At 37.5% G+C, this 27,827-nt stretch overlaps 1 protein-coding gene across 1 annotated transcript in view; it reads right to left on the bottom strand.

Annotated features, from left to right (window-relative positions):
* EEA1 (early endosome antigen 1) overlaps positions 1–27,827 on the bottom strand; it is a gene marked incomplete at both ends in the record, with an annotated part of 228,466 nt that overhangs the window by 69,300 nt on the left and 131,339 nt on the right. Inside the window, one exon of the mRNA XM_084255965.1 lies at positions 9,794–9,886. Coding sequence (XP_084112091.1) covers positions 9,794–9,886 — 93 coding nt within the window. The remainder of the gene's footprint in view (positions 1–9,793; positions 9,887–27,827) is intronic.

The raw sequence follows: 27,827 nt of genomic DNA, 5'->3' as shown, positions 1-27,827 counted from the left end.
CAAACAGAACAGCAAAGAGAAAAAACAAAATGTAAGAGCTCTTTGGGATAACCTAAAGAGAAATAATAGCATCATGATGGTTCCAGAAGAGAAAGAGAACACCATAAAAAATTTATTTAAAGACATAATCACTAAAAACCATCTCAATCTGGAAACTGAATCAGATGTCCTGAAGCAAGAGGCCCAAAGAGTTCCAAACAAAATGCCAGAGCAACTTACTCAAGACACATTATTTAAAAAAAAAAAAAAATCTCAAGGCAATGATAAGGACAGAAAGTACAGTCACCTATAAAAGAATACCAATTAGGGCCTCCCCGGTGGTGCAGCGGGTTGAGCGCAGCCTGTCCGCAGCCTCTGCAGCATGGATTCGATTCCCGGCCAGCCAGGGAGAAACCCACATGGCACGGCAGACCTCTCCTGCCTCGCCTGCTGCTCCCTTCAGCAGTGTCTTTGGTCCATCTGCCTGTTCTGCTCCCCACTCTGTCTCTGGTAAATTCTCTCACCCTCCCGCACCTCTGACCTATACCCCAGTTCTTGTATAAATAAATCTTTTTTAAAAAATTTTTAAAAAGAATACCAAATATATTATCAGCAGACTTTTCAGTAGAAAAATTAGAGGCAAGAAAGGAATGGCAGGAAACAACAAATACTCAAAAATTTCCACATTAGAATACTTTACCCTGCAAGTTTATCATTCAATACAAAATGAAGGATAAGAGGCTGCAATGAAAAGCAAATATTAAAAGAATTTATCAACACCACGCCAGACTAAAGGGTTATCATAAACCAACAAAACAGAATAAACAAATATAGAGGTAATAAACATCTAAATTATACAACATGGAGAAGGAAAGTCAATCAATGGGCAACAAAAATTGTCCATCATATATTAACTTCAACAGAAACTTCAAACAAAAATCAGAAGAAGTAACACAAAAGACAAGGAAATGGAACTTAAAGGAAATACAAATGGAAGATGTCAAAAAATTATGACAAACTAAGAACAATTTTTATATTAAAAAATGGAGGTAACCACTTCTGTCTCATAATCACCTTAAATGTAAGTGGCTTAAATTCATCAGTTTAAAGGTTTATATAGAATGATTAGCAGATTTCAAAACAAAGTCTACCCCAAGAACATGACACCATCAACTCAAAAAAATTCTAAGTTCTACAATGTTTAGCGCAGTATTACTGGCAATAGCTATGAAATGGAAATAAGACAAGTGCCCACTAACAGAGAACTAGATCAAGAGGTGATATATCAAACAATGGAATGCCATTCAGCCACATGGAAAGATAAATGTTGCCACTTACAACAAAATGGAAGGAATTTAAGGGAATTATGAGTAGCAAAGCAAGTCAAAATGACTAAGACAATATTGGACCTTTACACAGAAGATAATTCAACAAAACAAAATAGCTATAAAAACTAGTGGCCACTAATAACAAAGTGAGGCTTCTGAAAGCAGGAGGAAGCAGAAAGAGGGACAGTAGTGGGAAATAAAAAGAAGTCCAGCAAAGCAATAATATTGCTGAAGCAATATTTGGGAATCCACATGCATAAATCAGGTTCTGGGAGCCCTCATATCGTAGTAGCTGATCAAGGCACTTCTGGCAGGAAACACAGAAACTATATCCAGAGTATCTGAACATACTATCAAGAACAAATTGTTGTAAAAGAGAAAAAAAAAAAAAATTAACTCACAACACATCAATAATCAAAATTACACCTAAAACAAAAATAAAAAAATTTAAAAAGCAGAAAAAGACATATAAAACACTAATTAATAAAACTGGTATTTCATTACTATTAAACACAAATGATACAATGTTCTACTCAACAGAAATAGGTAGCAAATATAAGACGAGAAGGCAGGAGGCAGTGATTATAAACAGCATGTTAGAGAAGCTCAATTTTGAAATAAAATCAGATGGTAAAGGAGGGATTTCAAAATAAAAGTGTTTTTTTATTTATTTTTGGTGCCCTTTCTTTTATTTTTTTATTTAATATTTTTTAAATAATAAATTTTATTTTAATATTCCCCATACAATTGCAACCCCCCAATTCTGACCCCAATCCCTCCCCTCCCGCCCCCCACCCCCCAAAAAGTGTCTCTGGTTCATAGTTTTTTGTTGATTTTGATTTTCACTTTCTTATAGTTACTCATTTTCCTGGTCCCTTATTTAAGTTTTCTAGATTCCTGCTATAAGTGAGACCATCCGGTATTTTTCTTTTTCTTTCTGGCTTATTTCGCTGAGCATGATCCCTTCCAGCGCCATCCATGTTGCTGCAAATTGCATGTGTTTATCTTTTTTGAATGCTGAGTAATATTCCATGGTATATATGTACCACATCTTCTCGATCCAGTCATCTATTTTTGGGCATTTGGGCTGATTCCAAAGCTTAGCTATTGTAAATAGTGCTGCTATAAACATAGGGGTGCAGGTGTTCTTTGGAATTGATGTTTCTGTGTCCTTTGGGTAAATACCTAGGAGTGGAATTGCTGGATCATATGGAAGCTCTATGTTTAGTAGGTCCAGAAATCTCCACAAAGCTCTCCATAGTGGTTGGACCAGTTTGCACTCCCACCAACAGTGCAGAAGAGTTCCTTTTTCTCCACACCCTTGCCAACATTTGTTGTTGCTAGTTTTTTTAATATGTGCCATTCTCACTGGTGTAAGATGGTATCTCATGGTAGTTTTGATTTGCATTTCCCTGATTACAAGTGATGTTGAACATTTTTTCATATGCCTGTGGCCATTTGCATTTCCTCTTCAAAGAAGTTTCTTTTTAGCTCTTCTGCCCATTTTTTGATGGGATTATTTTCTTTGTTGTTGAGTCTCATCAGCTCTTTGCAGATTTTTGTGATCAGTCCTTTATCATTAGTGTTGTGTGTGCAAAAATGTTCTCCCAGTTGGTGGGGTTTCTCTTTGTTTTTGTTATTGTCTCTTTTGCTGTGCAGAAGCTCTGTAATTTGATGTAGTCCCAGCTGTTTATCTTTGCCTTCACTATCACTGCTTTGGGTGATGTGTCTGTAAAGATGTCTTTGATGTGCAAATCACGTAGTGTTTCACCTATATTTCCTTCTATATATTTTATGGTTTCAGGTCTTATGTCTAGTTCTTTAATCCATTTTGAGTTGATTTTTGTGTATGGTGTAAGGTAGTGGTCAAGCTTCATTCTTTTGCATGTAGCAACCCAGTTTTCCCAGCACCATTTATTGAACAAACTTTCTTTGCTCCAATGCATAGTCTTTGCTCCTTTGTCAAAGATTAGTTGACCATAAATCTGTGGGTTTATTTCTGAATTTTCTATTCGATTCCATTGGTCTGTATGTCTGTTCTTGTTCCAATACCATGCAGTTTTGATGATTATGGCTTTGTAGTATTGTTTGAAGTCTGGGAGTGTGATGCCTCCATTCCCTTCTTTTTTTTTTTCAGGAGAGCTTTGGTTATTCGGGGTTTTTTGTGATTCCATATGAATTTCATCAATAATTGTTCTATTTCTTTGAAGAATGACATTGAAATTTTGATTGGAATAGCATTGAATCTGTATATTGCTTTTGGTAGGATGGCCATTTTAATAATGTTTATTCTTCCAATCCATGAGCAGGGGATGTCTTTCCATTTCTTTGTGTCTTCTTCTATTTCTTTTAACAGTGTTTTATAGTTTTCTTTGTATAGGTCCTTTACCTCTTTTGTTAGATTTATTCCCAAATATTTGATTTTTTTTGTTTCAATAATAAAAGGGATGGTTTTTTTGATTTCTTCTTCTTCAGATTTATTGTTTGTGTATAGGAAGGCTACTCACTTTTGCGTGTTGATTTTGTATCCTGCCACTTTACTGAACTGATTGATTAGTTGAATTAGTTTTTCTGTGGAGTTTTTGGGGTTCTCTATGTATATTATCATATCATCTGCAAATAGTGATAGTTTGACTTCTTCTTTTCCTATTTGGATTCCTTGGATGTCTTTCTCTTGTCTTATTGCTCTGGCTAGGACTTCCAGTATTATATTGAAAAGCAGTGGTGAGAGTGGACATCCTTGTCTTGTTCCAGATCTTAATGGAATTGCTTTCAGCTTTTCACCATTGAGGATGATACTGGCTGTTGGCTTGTCATAGATGGCCTTTATGATGTTGAGGTATGTTCCTTGTATCCCAAGAATTTCAAGGGCTTTTATCATGAATGGGTGTTGCACTTTGTCGAAAGCTTTCTCAGCATCTATTGATATTATCATATGGTTTTTATATTTCTTTTTGTTGATGTGTTGGATAACGTTGATTGAGTTTCGGATGTTGACCATCCTTGTGTCCCTGGAATGAATCCTACTTGGTCGTAGTGAATTATCTTATGGATACATTGTTGGATTCTGATAGCTAAAATTTTATGGAGGATTTTTGCATCAGTGTTCATTAGGGAGATTGGCCTGTAGTTTTCCTTTTTTGTGTTGTCCTTGTTCGGTTTTGGTATTAGTGTAATGTTGGCTTCATAGAACGTGTTTGGTATTGTCCCTTCCTTCTCAATTTTTTGGAAGAGTTTGTGAAAGACAGACACTAATTCGTCTCTGAATGTTTGGTAGAATTCATTTGTAAATCCATCAGGTCCTGGGCTTTTGTTTTTGGGGAGGTTTTTGATTACCATTTCAATTTCGCTGCTTGTAATTGGTCTGTTTAGGTGTTCTATTTCTTCTTTATCTAGCTTTGGGTGATTGTAGAGTTGTAGGAATTTGTCCATCTCCTCTAGATTGTTGAACTTGTTTCCATATAACTGTTCATAGTAGTTACTGATTATTCTTTTGATTTCTGCTGTGTCCGTTGTGATTTCTCCTCTTTCATTTGTGATCCTGTTTATTTGTGCTTTATCCCTTTTTTCCTTTGTGAGCCTGGCTAGGGGTTTGTCTATTTTATTGATTTTTTCAAAGAACCAGCTCTTGGTTTCATTGATCTTTTGGATTGTTTTTTTAATTTCAATTTCATTTATTTCTGCTTTGGTTTTTATTATTTCTTTTCTTCTACTGGTTTTGGGGTTTTTTTGTTGTTCTTTTTCTAGATCTTTGAGCTTCGAGATTAGGTTGTTTCTTTGAGTTCTTTCTTGTTTCTTGATGTGAGCTTCTATTGCTATATATTTTCCTCTTATTACTGCTTTTGCTGCATCCCATACATTTAGGATATTGGTGTCCTCCTTGTCATTCAATTCAAAGAATTTTTTAATTTCTTCTTTGATCTCCTCTTTAGTCCAGTGGTCTTCCAGTAGTGTGGTTTTTAATCTCCATGAGGTAGGAAAGTTCCTTGCCTTCTTTTTATGGTTTATTTCTAGTTTGATGCCTTCATGGTCAGAAAAGATGGTTGGTATGATTTCAATATTGGTGTATCTGTTGATGTTTGTCTTGTGCCCCAGTATGTGATCGATCCTGGAGAATGATCCGTGTGCACTTGAGAAAAATGTGTATTCCGTTTTTTGGGGGTTTAGTGTTCTATAGATGTCTGTTAAGCCCAAATGCTCTAGGTCCTTATTTAGAGCTTTAGTTTCTTTACTTATTTTTTGTCTTGTTGATCTATCCATTGTTGATAGTGGTGCGTTGAAGTCTCCCACTACGTATGTGTTTTCTCTGATGTCTGTTTTCAGAGAGGACAACAGTTGTCTGATATATTTTGGTGCTCCTTCGTTTGGTGAGTATATGTTAATGAGTGTTATTTCTTCTTGAAGTACTGTCCCCTTGATCATAATGTAGTGACCATTGGGGTCTCTTTTTATTTTTTTGAGTTTGAAGTCTGTTTTATCTGATAGAAGTATAGCTGTTCCTGCTTTCTTTTTTGGTCCATTTGCTTGTAGGATTGTTTTCCGTCCTTTAACTTTGAGCCTATTTTTATCTTTTGTAGCTAAATGTGTTTCCTGGAGACAGCAAAAGGTTGGGTTTTGTTTCTTAATCCAGGCTGCAACTCTGTGTCTTTTTATTGAAGTGTTTAGTCCATTTACATTTAGAGTTAATATTGATATGTTAGCATTTGTATTTGCCATTGTGTTTGTCTTTCCTTTGATTTTATTTATTTATTCTTTTAATAACTTTTTTTTTTTTTGGCCTTCTTTCGTTGTTATTCGTCCCTCTGAGGTTCTGGCTTTAGGATTCCTTGTAGTATTTTTTGGAGTGGGGGTTTAGTCGTAACGAAATTCCAGAGTTTCTGTTTGTCTGGGAAGGTCCTTATTCTTTCTTCATAGAGGAAGGAGAGCTTTGCAGGATAGAGTATTCTTGGTTGGCATCTGTTTTCTTGGAGTCTGTTGACTATGTCCCTCCACTCTCTCCTTGCCCGTAGTGTTTCTTCAGAGAAGTCTGATGTCAGCCTGATTGGTTTTCCTTTGAATGTTATCTGTTTCTTCCCTCTTGTCAGCTTCATTATTTTTTCCTTGTCCTGGATTCTTGGGAGCTTTACTATTATGTGTCTTGCTGTATTTTTCCTTTCGTCGTGGAAGTTTGGTGTTCTTCTTGCTTCTTGTATATCAATTTTCAGCTCCTTCTTCACGTTTGGGAAGTTCTCTTCAATTATCTCCTGGAATATTTTCTCTGTTCCTACATCTCTCTCCTCTCCTTCTGGAATTCCTATAACTCTTATATTTCCTTTCCTCATGGAGTCAGATAGTTCCCGAAGTCTTTCTTCAGTCTTTTTCCTTCGTACTTCTCTTTCCTTTTCTGTTTTGGTTCTTTTTATTTCTGTGTCTTCAAGAGTACTTATTCGTTCTTCCATTTCATCTATTCTGCTTTCATTGCTTTTCCCAGAGTTCTTTAGTTCCTCCATTTTTTCTTTGATCTCCTGCGTTTCTTTTGCTTCCCTCTTTAGGGACTCAATTTCCTTCTTCTGATCATTGTTTTCCTTTATGAGTTCTGTCATTTTTTTTAATCACGGCAATTTTAAATTCTCTTTCTGGAAGGCGCAGAAGTTCTTCCAAGTTACTGTCGTTGCAATCTGGGGGGTGGTTTTCTTTTTGTGGTGTGCTTTTTTCCTGAGGAGTTGTTAGGTTGCGTGTGGTTCTTCTACTCCCTACTGTCTGTTTTCTAATTTGTCGTATGCATTGGGACACTGTGTTGCTCGGACTGGCCAGCATCTTGGGTGAACTTCTCCGCTCCCCTCTGGCTCCTCCAGGAGCCATCTCTGGCTTCTGAGGGAGCTTTCTGCTGGTTTCAGGCAGTCTTTACTGAAGAAATGTCCCTGTTCTAAAATGGCGACGCGGGACTCAGTCCCTGAGCATCCGGTCTCAGGCACACTCTTCTGCGCGCCAGGTCTGCCCTGGCCGTGGGTGCCTGTTCCCTCTGTGGGCTCAGACTGCTGGTCGGAAGGGGCCTGGCATGGGCTAACTTCCCAGGTGGCCACTGTCTCCTCCGGGAGGCTTCTGCCCTTTCAAGCAGTCTTAAGAAATTTCCCTGTTCTATGGGGTGTTAGTGACTTTTTTTTTCTGGTTGCTAGGTGGCGCCAGAGATCTCTCCTATTGTCCTTGGGGGGCTGTTTTTCGCCCCCCCCCCCACCCCGTGGGACAGGGAACAGAGTGGGGATGGTAGGGTAAACCTCAACGGCTTTGGGGTGCTGTGTCTGCCTTGTGCCCCACCGTCGTGGAGAACCCACGCCCGGAACTTCGTGCCCTGGGTCTCAGTTCCAAAGCCCTCAGTTCCAGGACGGGGCTATAGCCCAGTTCAGTGGCGCGGGAATGGCGCCTTTTGCACCAGCTCCCGTGCCTGGGCGCCTGGTTCCTGCTTACTCAATGAGGGACTTTTACCCCAGTGAGGGCCTCCGCGTGTCTCCCTGCAAGCCTAGGTCGCAGGTGCAGGGACCTGGACAGCCGCGATCCCGATCCGCGTTTGCTTTTCAAGCGCGCCGCTTTTCCGCGCAAGCTTACCGGCCGGCCCGGGGCTGTGTGCGGGTCTCCTCCAGAGTCTCTTTGTTCTGTAATGGCGCTGGGAGCCGTTCGCTCACCGCCGCGGCGAATCCTGCAGGGTTCTCCACAGCTCCCGTTCACGGGTGTGGTGGCTGCAATAGTTCCTTTCCACTCACAGTCCCGCTTGCTGCGTAGTTTGTTCTTGTTGGTCGTTTTAGTGTGTTGTTTTCCTCCTCTCTGCTGGTCGGAGCATGCCGACTCTGTGGGTGGGGGAGGGGAGCAGGGTTCTGCGCTTTCCTCCCTTCTGGTCCTCTTTTATGGCCACTTTCTTCATCAGACAGTTTGCTGGAGTCGTCCGTTTATCTTCCGTGTCCCAGTTCTCACTGGGACCTGTCGCTTTTCCTCCCTATTAACTTTTTTTAATGGGAGATCTTACTCGCAGCATCTCCTCGCCGCCATGTTGCTCCGCCCTCCGCCTTCTTTTATTATTTTTACATGTATTATACTCAACATTTTTTTATGTTGATGAAAATAATTCATGACATAATTAAAAACAAAAGTGGCAGGAAGGAGAGAGAGTAAGTTGAGAATAAGAGAGAGAGTGGAATCCAAAGCACAAGAGATATGATTGCAATTTAACAGGAAAAGAACCCTACCTGTCTCCTCTGTACTAAAGAAAGAGAATGCAGGTGCAACTACATGGTGACAAAATGAAGACACTCATCTGAAGTTCCCATTTTCTCAATGATCTCATATAAAAGGTGGCTGAGGAAAGGTGAAAACCGGTTAAGAGACATGGGAGATTTCAGAATAGAGAAGTGAGTATAACTATCTGAGAGAGTAGGGAAATGACTCTAATAAGAAAACTTAGTGGTATTATCAGATACTGCTCACTATCCATGGAGTATTGATTTTTGTTGTTACTTGTTTAAGGTCTCTCTGGTGGTTTTGGTTTTGATTTTGGTCTGACTAGGATCAACAATTATTAATAGATTCCTTTCCAAGGCTACAGCTGAGTACTTTGAGTTCATCATATCAGGAACCCAGTTTAGCCTATTTTTCTTAAAGATATTTTCTTAAACATGTTCTTAATAAAGTTCAACTAATTCCTCTCTTCTTGCTCTTACAACACTGTAAAATCTTATTACAGTTTATCTTATATACACATACATAAAGATAAACAGAAGAGACAGAAGATCAGAGAGAGACAAAACAGAAACAGATAGAAAGAGAGCCATACCCAGAAATGTGCAAGATAGACAACTCATCAACAGAGGTGGGGAAAGGGAGAACAGAGAAAAGGAACTGGGTATAGCTGAGCCCGGAAAAAGGCACCTGACAAAAAAAGTCAGAGAAGAATGTATACTGAGCTCTCAGTGGCAGTACTATGGGAGGGTTTTGTGTTCTTTTATTACCTGATTTTCTTTTTACTGTAATAAGTAAATTTGTCATTAAAAAATTAATGCAACAACTAAGGATGGATTCTCAAAATGTTTAAGTTTTTCTTTTTTAGGCTTATTTATTTTCTCCATTAATTTTTAATAAGCTACCAAAGATAAACCTTTTTCCAAAGTCGTAAATATAGCAAACCAAATACAGTAAATTTTCTAGATAACCTAATTTTTCATTCAATCATTTATGTGCATTACAAGCACATAAATACTAGTTAACCAGTAATTCTTTATCAACAGATTTAAAAAATTTTCATTAGGTTGAGGTAACATAAGCATTAAATATAATTGGCAATTTTCAGTCTAAATATACAGTATTTCAGCCTACTATTCAAGAGTTGCACTCCAATTTTGTAAAAATAAAAGTTATGAGAATTTTTCCAACAAGTCTAAATTACTAATCATTACTCCAAAATATTTGCTATTTTCCCTTAAATAACACAGAATTTTATTACCAAGTTATTATTTTCATACCTCTGAAGAGCTTTCATTATTAACATCCACTGTGTTTATAGGAGTTGCTGATGAATCTAAATCAGAACCTTGAGAGCCAACTCTCCCAGGAGTCTGAAACACAAACAGAAGGGGGAAAGAAATCAAAGCAGGTATTAACAATGTATTTAAAAATTAATAACATAGGGCCTCCTTGGTGGCACAAAGGGGTTAAGATGCAACCTATGAAGCTAAGCAACCTATGAAGCTATCTGCAGCCACTGCAGCACAAGTTCGATCCCTGGCCAGGGAGCAACCCACAGTCACAGCAGACCTCTCCTGCCTCACCTGCTGCTCCCCTCAGCAGTGTATTTCAGTACATCTGCCTGTTCTGTTCCCTACTCTGTCTTCTGGTGAATCCTCTCACCCCCCACACCTGTGGCCTGTACCCCAGTTCTTATATGCCTAGATGAATAAATCTTTAAAAAAAGATTAATAACATAAACAATAAAAATAACTAGTCTAATATGTAAAAGTAGATGTCCTCTCTTAATAACAAAGTATCCTTTATTGAAAACCAACTGTACTTACTACTGTATATGAAGAGTTCTAAAAGCATTCTCTCATTTTTAGTTTTTTCACAATAAAATAGTTTACTTTCATATACAATGCTTAATAATTTTCAACTCTGTTTCACAAAACACCTCACTTAATCATGACATCTGTGAGAGCTGTACAACAAAAGTCATCTTCATAAATGAGAAAGATTCAAAATGACTAAAGGACCACTCAAGAAAGTCTCTCTTTAACAAAAGTCAGAAAGAAGCTGAACTATGCAAATCTTATTCCTCCTGCATTTCTCTCTGCACTATACCAACTAAACTATAACTATAACTATTTGGTGTTAAAAAGACCAACAGAGTCCAAACTATCTAATCATCCATCCTTCTATCACCTATACTAACCATTACCAGTCAGTAACCAATACTTGATATACCATAACCAAAGACATGGTTTGGAATGTTAAAATTCTCTTTTTTCCCCTCCAATATTTATCATTCTACATTATCATTCTTTAATAGTCCTCATTACCTTAAAGGAATTAGAAATCTAGTGAAAAGTTGGGTAAAAAAAGTAAAAACCTTTTTAAAATTTAAATTTTAACTTGTTTTGCTTGTTAAATAAATCCTTTTTTTAAATCTTAAAAGCAATGACAGGGGCTTCCCTGGTGGCACAAGTGGTTAAGACACAACTTTACTTACTACTGTATATGAAGCTGTCTGCAGCCACTGCAGCACAAGTTCGATGCCCAGCAAACCAGGGAGCAATCCACATGGCTCAGCAGACCTCTCCTGGCTTGCCCACTGCTCCCCTCAGTGGTGTATTTCGGTCAATCTGTCTGTTCTGTTCCCCACTCTGTCTCTGGTGAATCCTCTCAACCCCACCCCCACACCTCTGGCCTGTACCCCAGCTCTTGTATGTGTAAATAAATAAATCTTTAAAAAAAAAAAAGAAAAGCAATGACAACCCAGAAGTAATGAGCACTCTAAGTGCTCAGACTCTGGTGTCTAAGTACCATTCCCTACTAAAAGGAACCAGGATATTTTGAAGAAATAGTTGATTCTAGGACTGGAGAAGGAATTTTATAAAATGAACTGGGTGAGAAAATTTTGCACATAACACTAATGATAAAGGACTGATCATAAAAATCTATAAAGAGCTGAAGAGACTCAACAAAAACAAAGTAAATAATCCAGTCAAAAAATGGGCAGGGCCTCCCCAGTGGCACAGCAGTTGAGCACTGGGCTGCGAAGCTGCCCGCAGCCTCTGCAGCACCGGTTCGATCCCTAGCCACCAGCGAGGGTCCCACATGGCACGACAAACCTCTCCTGCCACGCCCGCTGCTCCCCTCAGCAGTGTACTTAGTCAGTCTGCCTGTTCTGCTCCCCGCTCTGGCTCTGGTGAATTCTCTCACCCTCCTGCACTTCTGACTGTACCCAGTGCTTTAATTTACGTATTAAATAAATACATAAATAAATCTTTAAAAATAAAAATGAGCAGAAGAGCTAAAAAGGAACTTCTCCAAAGAGGAAATGCAAATGGCCACCAGGCATATGAAAAAATGTTCAGCATCACTTGTAATCAGGGAAATGCAAATCAAAACTACAATGAGATACCATCTTACACCAGTGAAAATGGCACGTATTAAAAAAACTAGCTACAACAAATGTTGGCAAGGGTGTAAAGAAAAAGGAACTCTCCTGTGCTGCTGGTGGGAGTGCAAACTGGTACAACCACTACGGAGAGCTGTGTGGAGATTTCTTGACCTACTAAACATAGAGCTTCCATATGATCCAGCAACTCCACTGCTAGGCATTTACCCAAAGGACACAGAATCATTAATTCAAAAGGGCACCTGTACCCCTATGTTTATAGCAGCACTATTTACAATAGCTAAGCTATGGAAACAACCCAAATGCCCCCAAATAGATGACTGGATCAAGAAGATGTGGTACATATACACAATGGAATATTACTCAGCAATCAAAAAAAAAACTCATGCAATTTACAGCAATATTGATGGAGCTGGAAGGGATCATGCTCAGAGAAATAAGCCAGAAAGAAAACGAAAAATACCGGATGGTCTCACTCACAGCAGGAATTTAGAAAACCTAAATAAGGGACCAGGAAAAAGACTCATTATAATAAAGTAAAAATCAAAATCAACAAGCAACTATAAACCAGAGACACACTGGATAGGGGAGGAATTAGGGTCAAAATAAGGGGGGTAGGAATTGTATGCAGAATATAACCAACATGAAAATGCATACATTGTGCAAAAAATGGAAAATGATGTAAAAAAATATAAAATAAAATTAAATTTAAAAAAATGAACTGGGAGATATTGTTCCAAAAAGCAAAGAGCTATCAAACAAAATGGCAAAAAGTTATCTTGAAGGCACATCCACTAGCTAAAACTGGGACAATCAAAAACTCACACTGACTTCAATTGTAAACCAAATAAGCATATAAATGAAAGCCATGAGTTCATAAAATATATTTTTTAGGGGTCTCCCTGGTGGCGCAGGTGGTTGAGTGCAGCCCTGTGAAGCTGTCCACAGCCTCTGCAGAGCCGGTTCAATCCCCACCAGCCGCGGAGATACCCACATGGCGGGGCAGACCTCTCTTGCCTCACCCGCTGCTCCCCTCAGCAGTGTATTTCGGTTGGTCTGCCTGATATGTTTCCCCACTGTGTCGCAGGGGAATCCTCTCACCCTCCCACACATCTGGCTTATACCCCTGTTCTTGTATAAAAATAAATAAATCTTTAAAAAAATACATTTTTTAAAAACCCATGAGTTCTATTTTCTCAAGAGAAAGTAAAAAGACAAGGAGCTTCACTGATCAGCACTACAGTAAGCTCTTATTCTGAAAATGAGTAGTAAAAGGTAAAGAATTCATCCTGCCATTCCAGTATGTACTTAAAGTCATGGTAACCAAATAGCCCTGATTGGCGATGAAAAGTTCTTGAGAGAAAAATGTCAGTTAACATACAAAGAAGGAATGAAAGATGTACAAAATCAGCAATTTACAACTGCTAATGAAATCAGACTCTCCAACGTAAATGACATCATAAAACCTTTTCCTGAATTTTTCGCCTCAGAAATCCTTCTGTCCTTTAAATTCTATTATGTCTCTTCTTTATACATCTCTGAAAACACTTACTGAGATACAAAGAAGAAAATGGTATTTGTGGTAGCTTGTTACAGTAATGGCCTTCAATGAATCATACCTGTGTTTTAATGCTCTTATTAATTCTCTTGTATAATTCTCTCCCACAGGAACTCTGGGATACCATGAGCCTTGGCTGATGGTGGAGCAAATGAGATACAAGCAGAGACTTGAAAAGTGCTTGCACAATGGGATTTTCTTTCTCATTGCTAGAAAACATATAAGCCAAGGATATCCTTGGATATGGGTAGTCATTGGATATAATCAGCAATTTGAGTGAGGCCACCCTAGACTAGCCATCCCAATCAAAAACCAAAAGATAACTCCAACTATACTCAGGAATTCAAAGAGAGGCCAGCTAGAGAATCATTCAGCTAAGCCTAATCCAAATGTTGATCCACAGATCTAGAACAAATAAAACAGTGGTTGCTTTATACCAAAGTGTAAGGGAAGCTTATTGTGCAGCAAAAGGAATCTTTCTAAGGATGATAGCTCTTTAGAGACTAAGGTATTCACAACTCCTAGTCAGGACACCAAAAAAAGTGCCCACCTGTAAGATGCTTGAGTCATTGCTTCCCTCAGGGATAGGAAGGATAAGCATCCAGAGGGAGGAGTCACATTTGGAATGGAGCTAGGGAAGTGAAGACCAGTTGTCTTAGTAAGGAGGAGAGCCAGAAACTATTGGAAAGTAAAGACTGAGAAACATTAAGTCAGGAACAATGCCAATTCACCAGGAAGATACCAGCCCTTCCTCCACCAGCTCCCCTCGCTCTCACACCCCAGGCCTGGGAAGAAAAGTGCATAATTCACAGTGAAAGCAGCATGTTCTGCATTCAGTTAAGGAAACCCAAGTGGCCAGGACTGGGTATGGCAGCAGGGAGAGCCATGTAGTCATAGCAGGCAGAGTTTCTGGGCTTCAAAGACTGTCTCTGTCCTGGGGAAATGTGGAAGACAATTATGTCTGCCCCACCGTGTGAGCTCCCCCTGAACCTAAAAAGAAACTTCAGGAAGCCGCAGTGAATTCAGTCTGCCCAGAGACTTTTTCTGGGCCTGCTTTAGGGAGGGAAACAAAGGGGTGGCCTGGAAAGAGTGCTAATCTTAGTACTTATGAGGCTCCATGGTGTGGAAGAGCATAGCATTTCCAGGCATATTGCATGCATAGCTTCTTTGGCAGGGGTCTTCTACCACAGGCTTTGGAAAGACTGAGCACACACCCTCTAGACCTGTATCCTCCAGACCTCCTATACAAGTAACCACAGTGAAAAGAGCCTGTGAACAAAGGGGATCCTGGTTGCTGATATTCCTGGAAAGTGAGGAATGGTACCCACCTCCCTTCAAGTATGCCCTCTTAGGAATACCCCTTAAATTGCCAATTAGCTAATGCTAGAGAATCCAGAAATCTGAGGAAGATCTGATACAGCAAAATGGGCAGGGAAAAAAAAATACAACACAGGACAAATTGAGACCTCAAATGTATACATCACTCCAAAGAGGAAAAAAACTCTCCAGAACCCAAACATGAAGATACGGATTATCTTATCTTCCTATTAGAGAGTTCAAAATAGCTATGATAAAGAAATAAAATGAAATGTAAGAAAATGTAGAATAAAAATGACTTGACAAATGCAATTAATGAACAGAAATTAGAAATCAAAGATTAAACAGGAAAATAAGGGAGTTACAGGATACGAAAAGATCACTAGAGATTAAAAATTAATTCTGCAGAAAATCAGTGGTCTAGTCCACAGTGGCGTACGGAATTGGGGACCCTGAGAATGATAATACAAAGGACCCAGATGGAAGAATAAAGAAAAATACAAGAGAAAAAAATGAAGACTGACTCCATTAGGAAAGGCAACATAAGGATAGTGAATATCCCAGAAGGGGAAGATAAAGAGAAGAGAGCAGAGAATTTATCGAAAGAAATAACAGAGGAAAACTTCCCAAACCTGGGGAAGGAAATATAGAAGTTCACGATTTATAAGAACACCCAGTTATCTAAAATATCTAAAATCCAAATGCAAAATCTCAAAATGTAATGATACATAGTCATGAAACTACCAAAAGTTCAAGAAAAGAAAGAATACAGAAGGAGACTAGGCAGCAAAAGTAGATAAACTATAAAGGAAATCCCATAAAACCAGCATCATACTTCTCAGAGGAAACCCTACAGGCAAAGTGAGGATGGAATGACATATTCAAAATATGCAATGATAAAATTTTCCAGCCAAGAATACTATATCCTGCTACAACTCTCCTTTCAGATATAAAGGAAAAGTCTTCTCAGATAAACAGAAAAAGAGTGTTTGCCATCACAAAACCTTACCTACAAGAAATATTAAAAGGGGCTCTCCTAAATAAGTCAAAGAGAAGAAAAAACAGAAGAAATTAACAAGGAATTGGAACCAGAAAACCATGGCAACTGCAAATCCTCATGTACCAATAATCACTGTAAGTGAAAATGGACCACTCTCACTTTTGGCATAATATGACCTTCACCTAGAAAATTCCTGTACCAAAATAACTCCAGAGCTGTTTTTCTATTTATCATAAAACCGCATACCAATAGTAAGCTTCTTTTTCAAATAAACCACATTTAACCCTAATTTATTTATACCAACTTTCAGCTGAGAATAACTGCTATTTTCTGAAGTGTTAGCAATTCTACCTAACAGAGTCATCTACAATTTTAATGAGGAAGTGAACAGTCACCCAAGTTGTTAAATTATTAATGCTGAATTGAGTGCAATCCCTATTCAATTTGCCTTTCTAAGTGGCCTCTAAGAGGCTTTCACTAATGTTGAATCTGAATCCAGCTCACTCCAAAATTTCTGAAGTAACAGAACATACCATTTTTGGCGCCCTAAGTCTTTTCTGTCTAACCTTCTGATACACAGAAGGTATCAGAAGCACAGACCCATCTAAATGCAACTGATTCTTGTTTTCAGCAAGGAATGTCAAGTGCTCCAGTATCAAAAGCCCATCTAAATCTAAGTGTGATTCAGTCACACAGACCTGTGATCAACTTTGTTTATCCTCTTAGAAGCTTTGTAAATTTACTTAACCTCCTAGGCCTCAAATTCCCATTTATAATGTGCAACTAGTAATATCAATCTCGGGTGGAGGGCAAATGAAATAATGAATGTAAAATGTTTAAATCAGTGTCTGGTATTTGGTAGACATACTATATATAGTAGAGGCCCATTTATCCATTGTACATGTACTAAAAAACACATTCAATCAAATTTGAAAGCTGGGAAGCATCTCAGAAATCACATTATAATGGAATCACTTCGTAGATAAAGAAATTAAGCCCTAAAAAGTTTAACTGGCTTATCTGACATCACTGCTATCGAATGCTAGAACTGCAATTATTTAGATTTCCCAGGTGCTAATTCAATATTCTCTCTAGAATCTGAAATGTGTCTTGTTCCTCTCTCTGGTACACATACAGACACTTAATTTCTTTAATCTCAACTTTTTCATTGGTAAGCTGGTCTCAAAGGACAATATCATGGGTCATTCTAGCTCCAAAATTCTCATTCCACAATTCATTTTGGCTCTAAATTGGCTAATTTAGAAACTTGTCCATAGAAACTAAATCAAATGTATTTCCAAACTTTATATATGCTTAGCTTTCTTACTGACATTTTCAAAACTATAAAATTGGTTATTAATATTTATACAAAAGTAATTTACCTCTCAAAAGCAGTCAATAAAAGACTGAAACTACTGAAATTAATATCAGATAAGATACAAGTAACTAAATTGACTTTATAAACATACAATTAACTCAATATTAAGCAAAAGAATAAAAACTTGTAAATATCTAACATATATTAAATATCTAACATATAATTAAATATCTAACATAACTGATGTACATATTTTAAAGCACGTTTAGAATATTGGGAGTTTAAACAAATGTGGATAAGTAGACACAAAAATATACCAAAATAAGGATTCACAATGTAATGTTAAGAAGAAGGCACTTCTCATTTTTTAAAGTCTTAAAATCACTTGAGGTAACTGGGAACAGTACTGATAATGAAACTTCCTAAACAGAGAATCTGTGAAATATGCTCAAAATTCCACCAAAGGGTCCTGAAAATCTACTGCATAGCACTTCAAACAATAACAGAAATTCTAATATAGATTCTTGTTACAAAGTATATGTACAATGTCAATTTCAAAGAACACCACAAAATCATAAAATTAAAATCCATTCTGTATATAATCATCTTTTACAATGCAAAAATCCCTGAGAAAGACTACCCAAATAAGTAGATGACTGTCACAATTCAGGTTCCCAAGGTAACAGACTTAGAAACTCTGAAATATGCAAGCAAGAGATTTATTGAGGAGCCTTCTCAAAAACACCTGTGTGGGCACAGGGACGCATGACTGAGCCTAGGGAGAAACTGAACAATATTGATGAGTAAGAGTTGCATTAGCAGGACCACCTATGCCCTTCACAGAAGTAGTCCCTCTCTAATCAGGAAAAGGATAATTCTCTGCATCCCCTCACATCAACCAGTATTTAATGAAGGCTACATCCAGGAAGAGAACCACCGTGGGTGAAGCAGCTTTCTTCTGTAAGCACAACTCCCAGAAAAGGAAACCTGTTATCTTTGGGAGAGTACTATGTGGCAAGTGCTGTAATAATTACCTTAGGTGAGTTATCAAATTTTATCACTTAACCCTTGCTTCCTGGAGACACTTTTTTCCTCAGCAAAGATGCTAGAAAGTAGGGTAAAAAGATACCAGGATTTGACACATAACATATCTAAAATGCTACTTGGGCTGTGCAAATGACCTGCACATTTATTATGCACAAGCATAATCCTATTGCTTCCTTAGTTTTCAACTAATACTTTTTACCCCAGAAAGCACTATAGAAATCACCTAGATGTTCCCTCATTGAACAGATAAGGAAAGAGAAACTCAAAGATTTGCCAAATATCAAACTGGTAGTAGATGCAGAACCTGAACTCAGGTCTTTTGATTACAAATTCAGTGATTTGTCTACTTGCTTTGCAGCCTTTATCCTTAAAAACAACAAAACCAAAATAACCCTGAGGTATTTATCTTATTGAAAAGCTCAGATTTTCAACTTCTCCCTAGATTATTTGCATTTTCAAAATCATGCACATAAGAAATGTCAGTTTTATGCTAAAGACTTGTTAATTGGAAGTCTAATAAATGAAATATTTTAACTATTAATAATAATAATAGCAAACATTAATATAACAGTTAGGCTCTATGACAAGTATGACACTAAGTACTTTTTTGCATTCTATCATTTAATCATCATAGTAAAGGACCTGAGTAAAATCTAAGGGACTGTTTCCATTTAACCAAGGAGGTGGGAAATAAAGTTAAAGAAGCTAAATAAGTTGCTTAGATCACAAATACAATAGAGCACAAGCTGGAATTACACCTGACTTCAAAGCTTATGCTCGTAATGTAACACCATCCACTATGCTACAGTCTTAGGCATCTTATCAATCTTACATTTCTCAACTTTTCAGATTTCATGATGTACATGATTTATTTTCATAACCAAAAGTATGTTCTCTTATTTTTAAGTAGATTTATTTTAAAAACTAAATCATTGCTAAAAATAGTAGAAGTTGCAGATAGATATAATAAGACTATATCAGAAAAACAGAAAAAAAGTAACTCATCCTTCCTTATCAGAGATCTAACTCGATATGACTTACCATTTAGTCCATCCCACACAATGATGTATTTTGGGTTAACATTGTAAAAAGATAGGAATTCTTAAAACATTCTCTAACCATTATTTAACTAATAAAGTCAAAATAAGACACCACTGAAATTCATGAAAAAGTTTCATATTAGCGTATTTATGTAAAACTTTATCATAGCCTGATATTTAAAATGGAGACTAGGATAAGAATGAAGTTTTTATTAAATTTCAACTATTGAAATTTTATTAAATTTCAACTATTGCTATGGTCCGTGCACCACTTAAACAGATGTCTATGCAAGTAAATTATTCATGTTGTTGTATTAAATATGTCAATCATGGTGCAAGCAATGGCCATGGATGCATTCTAAAGTAAGCTACTGTACTTTAGAAAGTACGTATGTACTACAGCACATATTGAAAACAAAATGAAGTACATCCAGACTATATGACCCCATGTCTACTGCCAGTTGAGCAGATGTGATCCCCTGGATTCAACCACTACCATTCACAAACTAACTAGCGACAATAAAATAGCCCAGCGGCAAAAAGAACCTCTACCCTGACGCAAGAATGAAGTGCTAAGTCCCATGCCTAGCCCCTTTTATTTCAAACTATGAAGAGAAATGATTAATTAGCCACACAAATTAACACCAGCAGACACACAGTACAATCACGAGGTAAAGTAAGAGTACATAACAGACTTGAGCAGATAATCCAGCTAATGTTTCAAAAGACCAGACTCTGAAGGTACACAAGTTACGAAGGTAAAGACCAGAGTAGGGGCCTCCCCTGGTGGCGCAGGCCGTTGAGCGCTGCGCTGTGAAGCTGTCCGCACGCAGCATCTGCAGCACCGTTTCGATCCCGGCCAGCCGGCAAGGGTCCCACATGGCACGGCAGACCTCTCCTGTCACGCCCACTGCTCCCCTCAGCAGTGTATTTCGTCAGTTTGCCTGTTCTGTTCCCTGCTCTGTCTCTGGTGAGTCCTATCGCCCTCCCGTGCATCTGGCCTGTACCCTGGTTCTTGTATAAATAAATAAAATAAATCTTTAAAAAAAAAAAAAAAGACCAGAGTAGAACTGCATGGTATTCATAAAGAACCACTGAGTCTTTAATAGAGTAAAACCCTAGAGTAAAAATCACAAAAGTCTAGAATAATACCACATGAGATCCTGAAAAGCCTTCCAATAATAATGTCTAAGAGGTCCAGTCAGCCCCATATTGAATTTTTGGTTTTGAACTTCATCTTTCTTATGCCAAGTACATCCTTGTAACCACTACTATCCTACCATTGAGCTCACCTGATGGACTCTTTATACTTAGAATCAAATTCATCTAGTTAGAACTATTACCACTGTTTTGGAGCTTTGGTTAAGTTTATTTCTGGAAGAACAATCTGTAAGAGATATGCATTATGTACCACAACTCCTAGATGGAGGATTCCAAAGTATCGTATGGCCCCACTCAACTCACCACCTTGGTTGACTAAACCAGGAATGAAAACCTGCCACAGAAGAATTAACTCTATTGGTTATTAACTCTATTGGTCAGCCAGAGGCCTATGTGTGAAAACAAGGGGAAAAAAAGAGGGTGACATTTTAGATTTTTCTCTTAGGATTTAGGAATTGAAATAGTGGATCAGTTGGCTCTGCAAAGCTAAGGTGAAAAGCTAATAGGATCATATATTTAGGTGGCCATTGGGTTCTCAAGCATACTGAGTAAGCAACAGGAGGATGGGTACAATTACAAGGAGGCAGTGGTCCATGAGAGAAAGTGCAATAAAGAGAAGAGTCGCCTCTGTCCCTGACATCATTGTAGGTTCTACTGTCTAGAGACCCAACTGTGTAACAATTCCCATTCTTGGATCACTCTGAAACCTTACAGTAAATCCCCCCTTTTAAACAGATTTGAGGAATTTTGTAATCCTTGAATATAAAAAGCTTTATTAAAATATGGTCCAATGATGACAAACTGCATTCATGCATTTAATTTCTAATTACTTTGTTTCCTCTCCTCCATATATCTTGGAAGAGTGGTCTGTGCTCCATTTCTATTTCTTTATTCATTTCTCCCTGTGACTCTCCTGAAACTGATAACCTAACTGTCCCATTCCATGGACACTTTTCAGTCCTTTTGACTTCTTTTCAACATCCACACATATCTAAATATCTAATACTTGCCTCCACTTGTGTCTAGAGTACAAAACTTTTACTTACATCTGCCTACTAAACATCACTGGGATGGCCACACCTCCAGTTCATACTCATCTTCCTCCCCAAACCTGTTCTTCCTCCTCATTTCTTTACCTTAGTCCATTCGACCATCCTCACACATAAATCAACAAGTCCTATCAATTCTCTCTCTTAGATTTCTTGAAAAATCAATGTTCTCGCTCTAAACTTTTACCTAAATTTAAGCTTTCATCATCCCCTGTATTGACAACCAGAGATACAGAAATTCTGAGTCAGTGGAAAGACTTGGAATTTCTCTTTTTTAAAGAATTTCAAGTGATTACAATGTGCAACAATTTTAGGAGCCTCAATAACTTCTAGATGTACTCCACATGGCCACCAAGTATTCAACATATATTAATGTACTCCTCACGGCCACCAATACTCAACATATGTTAAGCATCAAGCACTAAGTTCAGTTCTACACATTAATAAAACAAATTCCCTACCATAAGGGAGTTCAGTCTAGTAAAGGAGAAGTCAAGTAAATAAATTGCAAAAAACCAACTAATGAATTTTCTAGAGATATATAATGGCTACTATATGCTGTTTATTGAAGTTGGATCCTCTGGTGCTTTGTGAACTTAATTTCACTCAATCCTTCCATGACACTATGAGGTACATATTTATCCTCAATTTACAGATAAAGCAACTAGTTCTTAAAGACTTTAACATTTTGTACAAGATCTCACCCTAGCAGAGGGAGCCCAGGGCTTAAGTGATAGTCTAATTCCAAAAACACGTACTCATTCTCTTCATTAACATGGGGTAGTTTGAGAGACGGGAAAAAGCAATTAAATAACTCCACTTGTGTAACTTGAACTGAACAATGTATACAAGCTATGGAAGGACAAGAATAAAGAGATTCTACAGGAGCACCAAACGAAACATGAAAACAGGTAAAACTGTAGGAAACTCAATTAAGTTGGCAAGGTCAGTACATATGCAGAGTTATATGGAGATGAGCCTGGAATGATATAAAGGGATTGGAGCATTATGGGTTTTGTGTGCCAAGGTAATGAGTCTGGGTATCTCCTATGGGCACTAAATAATCACCAGGAGATTTTAGACAGAAGAGTGATTCACTTTTTCTGAAGGTTACCTTGGAAAACATATTTGTGGAGGGAATTCCTTATTACAAATTTGATCATTTTAAAATATTCCAAGGCTCCTTATTGTCTACAGTATAAAGCACAAAACCCTTTCCAGTCTCATCTGTTATAACTATCCACGTGCAGTAATACAATTTCCCTCTGCTGTGCTAAGCCGTCTTCTGTGCTCACATTTGCCTGGTTCCTGTCTCTACAAATGTCTTCTCTCCCTTGCCTGAGTCACTTCCAGTCTCTGCGAGACCTCAAACAATCTTCATTCCTGGTCTGTACTCACTGCTCTTCCCTACTCTTTCACTACAGAATTACTTTTTCTTTGGGGCTAACAAACTCTTCCTCTGTGTATCTATTAACACTTATCACATGCTTTGTAATTATTTAAGTATCTGTCTCCCCCATTAAAACTCAAGAGTTTTTTTTTTTATCCCCAAACCCAGAACAATAATTAGCACAAAGTAAATGTTCAATAGCATGACAAATGAATGTCTACACATATTAAAAAATGGGGTTTTTTTATACTGAAACAAGGGAGTCATAAGAAAAGTGTTCCTTGAAGAAATTTAGAATATATAACAACAACAAAACATTGGCAGCCACTGTGAGAGCTTACTGTGTGTTAGAAACTTGTAAGACTTTTACATGTTATTAATTCATTTAGTCCTTAAAACAACTTTATGAAAGGCTACTATTATTACCACCATATAGCAAGACACACAGAAGTCAACTAACTTGCCCAAAGCTACTCAGCTAGTAAATGGGATGTGGATATAACCCCAAAAGCCTAGCTCCAGAATTCAGGTTCTTAACCCGAATTATACTGCTCTTTAATGCAAGCAAAGACCACCAGGATTAGTGCTGAAAACTTAGTTGAAGCCCTGGTTCTTTTATCTTAATCTCCTCTTTTGTTCTTACCACATTAAGAAGAAACCTACATAGAGAAAATAATTCTACTTTTTAAATTTTGCTTCAATAAATGAGTAATAACATCAAATTTAAATGTGCAACTAATCGGGGACAGCTTCCCAGTCATTTTGTTTTAGGTCAGGGCCCTCTGCTGTATGCCATTAGTCTCACTGTCTCTCCTTCATCCAAGGAGGTGACCATTCAGTTATGCGATTCTTTAACCAATTCCTTTTTCCTCCCCTAGACACTAACCTCTACAGGATTCATGTGTTTTATTCATCAATGTGTCCACAGCACAAAGTAGATATCCATAATAGCTGTTTAGGGAATATATACTTTTCAAAAGGTCTTCCTTCCTCATTCACCTTTTTATCTGCACATATTGCTATCATCCTAATGCAAATCATAATTACTTAGTTACTAAAATATTAAAATCACTCTCCTCTGGGCCTCCCCTGGTGGTGCAGCGGTTGAGCCCTGGGCTGGGAAGCTGCCTGCAGCCTCTGCAGCACCAGTTCGTTCCCCGGCCGCCAGCGAGGGTCCCACATGGCTCGACAGACCTCTCCTGTCTGGCCCACTGCTCCCCTCAGCAGTGTATTTTGTCAGTCTGCCTGTTCTGTTCCCCGGTCTGGCTCTGGTGAATTCTCTCACCCTCCCATGCTTCTGACTGTACCCAGTGCTTGTATAAATAAATAAATGTTTAAAAAAAAAATCACTCTCCTCTGATCTCTGGTTTTAACACATTATATGCAACAATGGCAAATTTAAACCTTCCTAAAACATTCCCTTTAATATTCATTTAATAAATATTGCTCCTACCACGTGCCTGAATACTAATAGAATGTCACCCCAAAATATGCCACTTTAACATTGATTCTTTTGAGTAAAAGGCAGTTAAGAAATAGCAAGTGCAAGGATACTAACTCTCCTTTTTCTTCCTGAAAACAGGAAATTAAAAAACTCCTATATGGAAGACACCTTTTTGAGGAAAAAAGAAGATACTGTTATCACCAGGGACAGAGAATTTGAGGTTGAAACTTATATATGAACAGACTTTGTTAAGCTAACCTTATCTTCTATTTACTTCTTTGCCACATGCTTTGTAATGACTATATAATCCAAAAATTTGGCTACACCGTGACCTTTATTTTAACAAGATAATCAAAATCAACCTGATCTATGAAAGACAGAAAAGTATCATTTTAGATAATTTTAGAAATTTAGAAATAATTTAGAGATAATTTTAGAAAGAAAAAAAGCAGAAAGGGATCTATAGTCTTAAAAAGTCATAAATAACATAAAAATGCTGTGGAAATGTTCCAGATCTATAGAGATTAAAATAACATGACAAATCTGTATCTAACCCTAACTGGACCCTATGCTTGAAAAGGAACTGTTCCAAAGGACATTACTGGATCAACTAACAAAATGGAAATTATAGATAATAAAGTGAATCAATGATAATTTATGAAACTGAATATACAGTAAGTCCTCACCTAAGATCCTAATAGGTTTTTGCAAACTGTAACTTTAACAGCAACAACGTACAGTTCGTTATGAGCCAAGAATCTTTCCTTCTCATAAATGTTATAACAAAATGAAGTTGAACAAAATACTTTATTCCAGGATCTGCTATACTGAGGCTAAGAGAAGAGCCCTAGTCTTCATTGAAGTATATTTTTTTCACTGACGTATTTAGAGATGAAGGATCATAACTGGATCATCCTCAAGTGATCGGGAGGGGAGGGGGGGCAAAACTACCAAACAGAGAAGAGAAGAAAGTGAGCAAATGATAAAGCAAGTAGGATGAAATATTAACAACAGGTGAATCTGGATAAAGACTATACAAGTGTTCCTTTTATTATTTTATTTTTGCAACTTTTATAAGTTTAAAATTAGTTTCAAAGTTTAAAATTATATACTTATTCAACTAAAACTACACGTTCAATTACAGTAGTCATTGCCTATATAAAGCTGTTGAAAAATTGGAATACAGTTAGTTCAAACTGAGAGGCACTGTTAGTGCAAATACATACCAGATTTCAAAGTCTTAGTATAAAAAAAAGAATAAGTTATCTCAATAATGGTTAATGATTAAATGTTGAAATATATATATATATATAGGGTCAAAGAAAATATGTTTTAAAAATTAACTTCACCTCTTTCTTTTTCGTGTTCTTATATGTGGCTACTAGAAACTTTAGATGTGTGACTCATGGACAGGGTTTAGCTAAACAATCAAGAATCTCCACAATGAGGTATCGCTACAATGAGGTATCTTTGTAAATCTCTTTCAATTTCTTTACATTCTAAACAGATCTCTAAAAAGTCACCTGGTTTTATATTTCTCAAGGGTAGGGACTGTGTCTTATCTACTACTGTATCCCAGTCTCTAGCACATATAAAGTATTATATTTGTTTACTTAAAGGCAATTTATATTTGTTTACTTAAAGGCAATAGGCAAAGGAAGGAAGGAGGGCAGAAAGAATAAACTCATTCTATCTCTAAGTCTATGTTTATACTGTCACCCCTTCCTATAATGAAACTTTTCTCTTCCTCTCTTAAGCATACATACTTTTCCAAACCCCATTTCATAATTATTTTCTCATCCCCTCACAAGGGTTCATGCTCATCTTTTCTCCTATGGACCAATCGCAGTCTTCATTGTCTGTATCACTTACATTGAATATATATATTCATCACATGCTTCCTTGAGAGAGAAGTTCTCATATTGTCCTTGATCTTCCACAGTGACAACCACATCATTTGAATATCTGAGTGTGTGTGTCTGGGGGTTGTTTTGGGAAGAAGGAGAAGGCAACAAAGTACTGGAGAAAAGGAAATGGACTGTGAGTCAGGAAAAATTGGATCTTCTAGAGACGTTCCGAAATCTGTCTTGACTTTGATAAATCACTACATCTCTTTCTCCCTCTCCCCTTCCCTCTCTCTCCTTCATTTTTAAAACAGAGAGGTAGACCTGTTGACCATAACAGAAATCTTTCATCTCTATGATTCTAGAATCCATTTTTTACTTGAGCAATAATGACACATACCAATGTAATACACTAAGGTAAAATCACAGTATATATTCCTTAAAAAAGAAATAGCAACAAAGTTTGTAAAACTACCTAAAAGTACTAAATGTTGATCTCCTGTCTGACCATCAAGCACTTTAAATTCCCATTCTCTCCAAAGGACTGTTAAGCAAAATGTCAACACAAATACTGGAGCTATCTCAATTTTTTTACAGACTCTGTAAAGCCTCAAAGGGATACCTGTTTAGTTAAGAAAGAAGAAAGAGGAAAGGAGGAGGAATAGAAGAAACTAAATTTTCTGAAATGTACCCAGGCCTTATAGGTGATATTCAAAGTCACTAGGTTGTCAGTTTCTTCTTTCAAAAATAATCAAAAGAAAACCACAATGGTTAAAACGAAAACACCATCTAAAAACAGAGTATTAAAGGATCGCAATATAATTTTAAAGCATGATGACAATTTCAAACAAATCTCTAAAGCAGCAACTTGAGTGTGAGCTTGTGTCTTAATACCTCTGCTGAGAAATAAGATCAGGGTGGGGTAAAGCAGTTGCCATGTTACATAATTTAAAGATTGGAGTTATATCATAGTAAATACCACCTATGGAGTTAATATATATTCTAGGTCCTAAAATAGCAATACAAGTCACAAGCTTTCTTTATGGCATTTTATCAAAATGTCCCTATTAAATGTTGAGCGTTAACAGTCACCCAGCTACAAGTAAACTCCCTGAAGGGACTCCAGAGGTCCTCTCAAGATGTGGTGAGAAGATACCTCTGTATCTCGTCTCCCACCAATCCCTGCACATCACTTCACTTCTAAAAGTAATTGCTTACACTCCCACTGAAACTTTGGTATTATTTGCTGTTCCCTCTGCTTAACATGCCCTTCCCTCTTTGGTGGGTGACTATGCCTCCTCCTTGAAGCTTTTCTAGATTGCCAACATCCTTTCACAAAGTGGATCCCAGGGCACTCTTCACTCTTCTATTATACAGCACTATAATTGCAAATCTTCCTACATTTACAATGGGGTTATGTCCTAATATACTGAAGGTGAAAATCCCAAGTCAGAAATGGATTTAATACACCTAACCTACCAAACACATCACAATGTAGCCGACCCTACAAATTGCTGCTTGCTGCCTCTTCCCAACATGAGGAGGGTATGAAACAGCATGTCACTAGCCTGGGAAAAGATCAAAACTCAAAATTCAACATACAGGTTCTAATGAATGATATCACTTTGGCACCATGATAAAGTTGAAAATTTTTATGTCCGAACCATCTCAAGTCATGGTTATCTGTTCATTTAAACTCACACTTCCCCAAATAGACTGAGTTCTAAAGAGAAA

This window comes from Talpa europaea (assembly GCF_964194135.1).
Source record: "Talpa europaea genome assembly, chromosome: 15".
NCBI lineage: Eukaryota > Metazoa > Chordata > Mammalia > Eulipotyphla > Talpidae > Talpa > Talpa europaea.
Note: the sequence above shows the minus strand (reverse complement) of the source record. Positions and strands in the feature narration are given on the sequence as shown.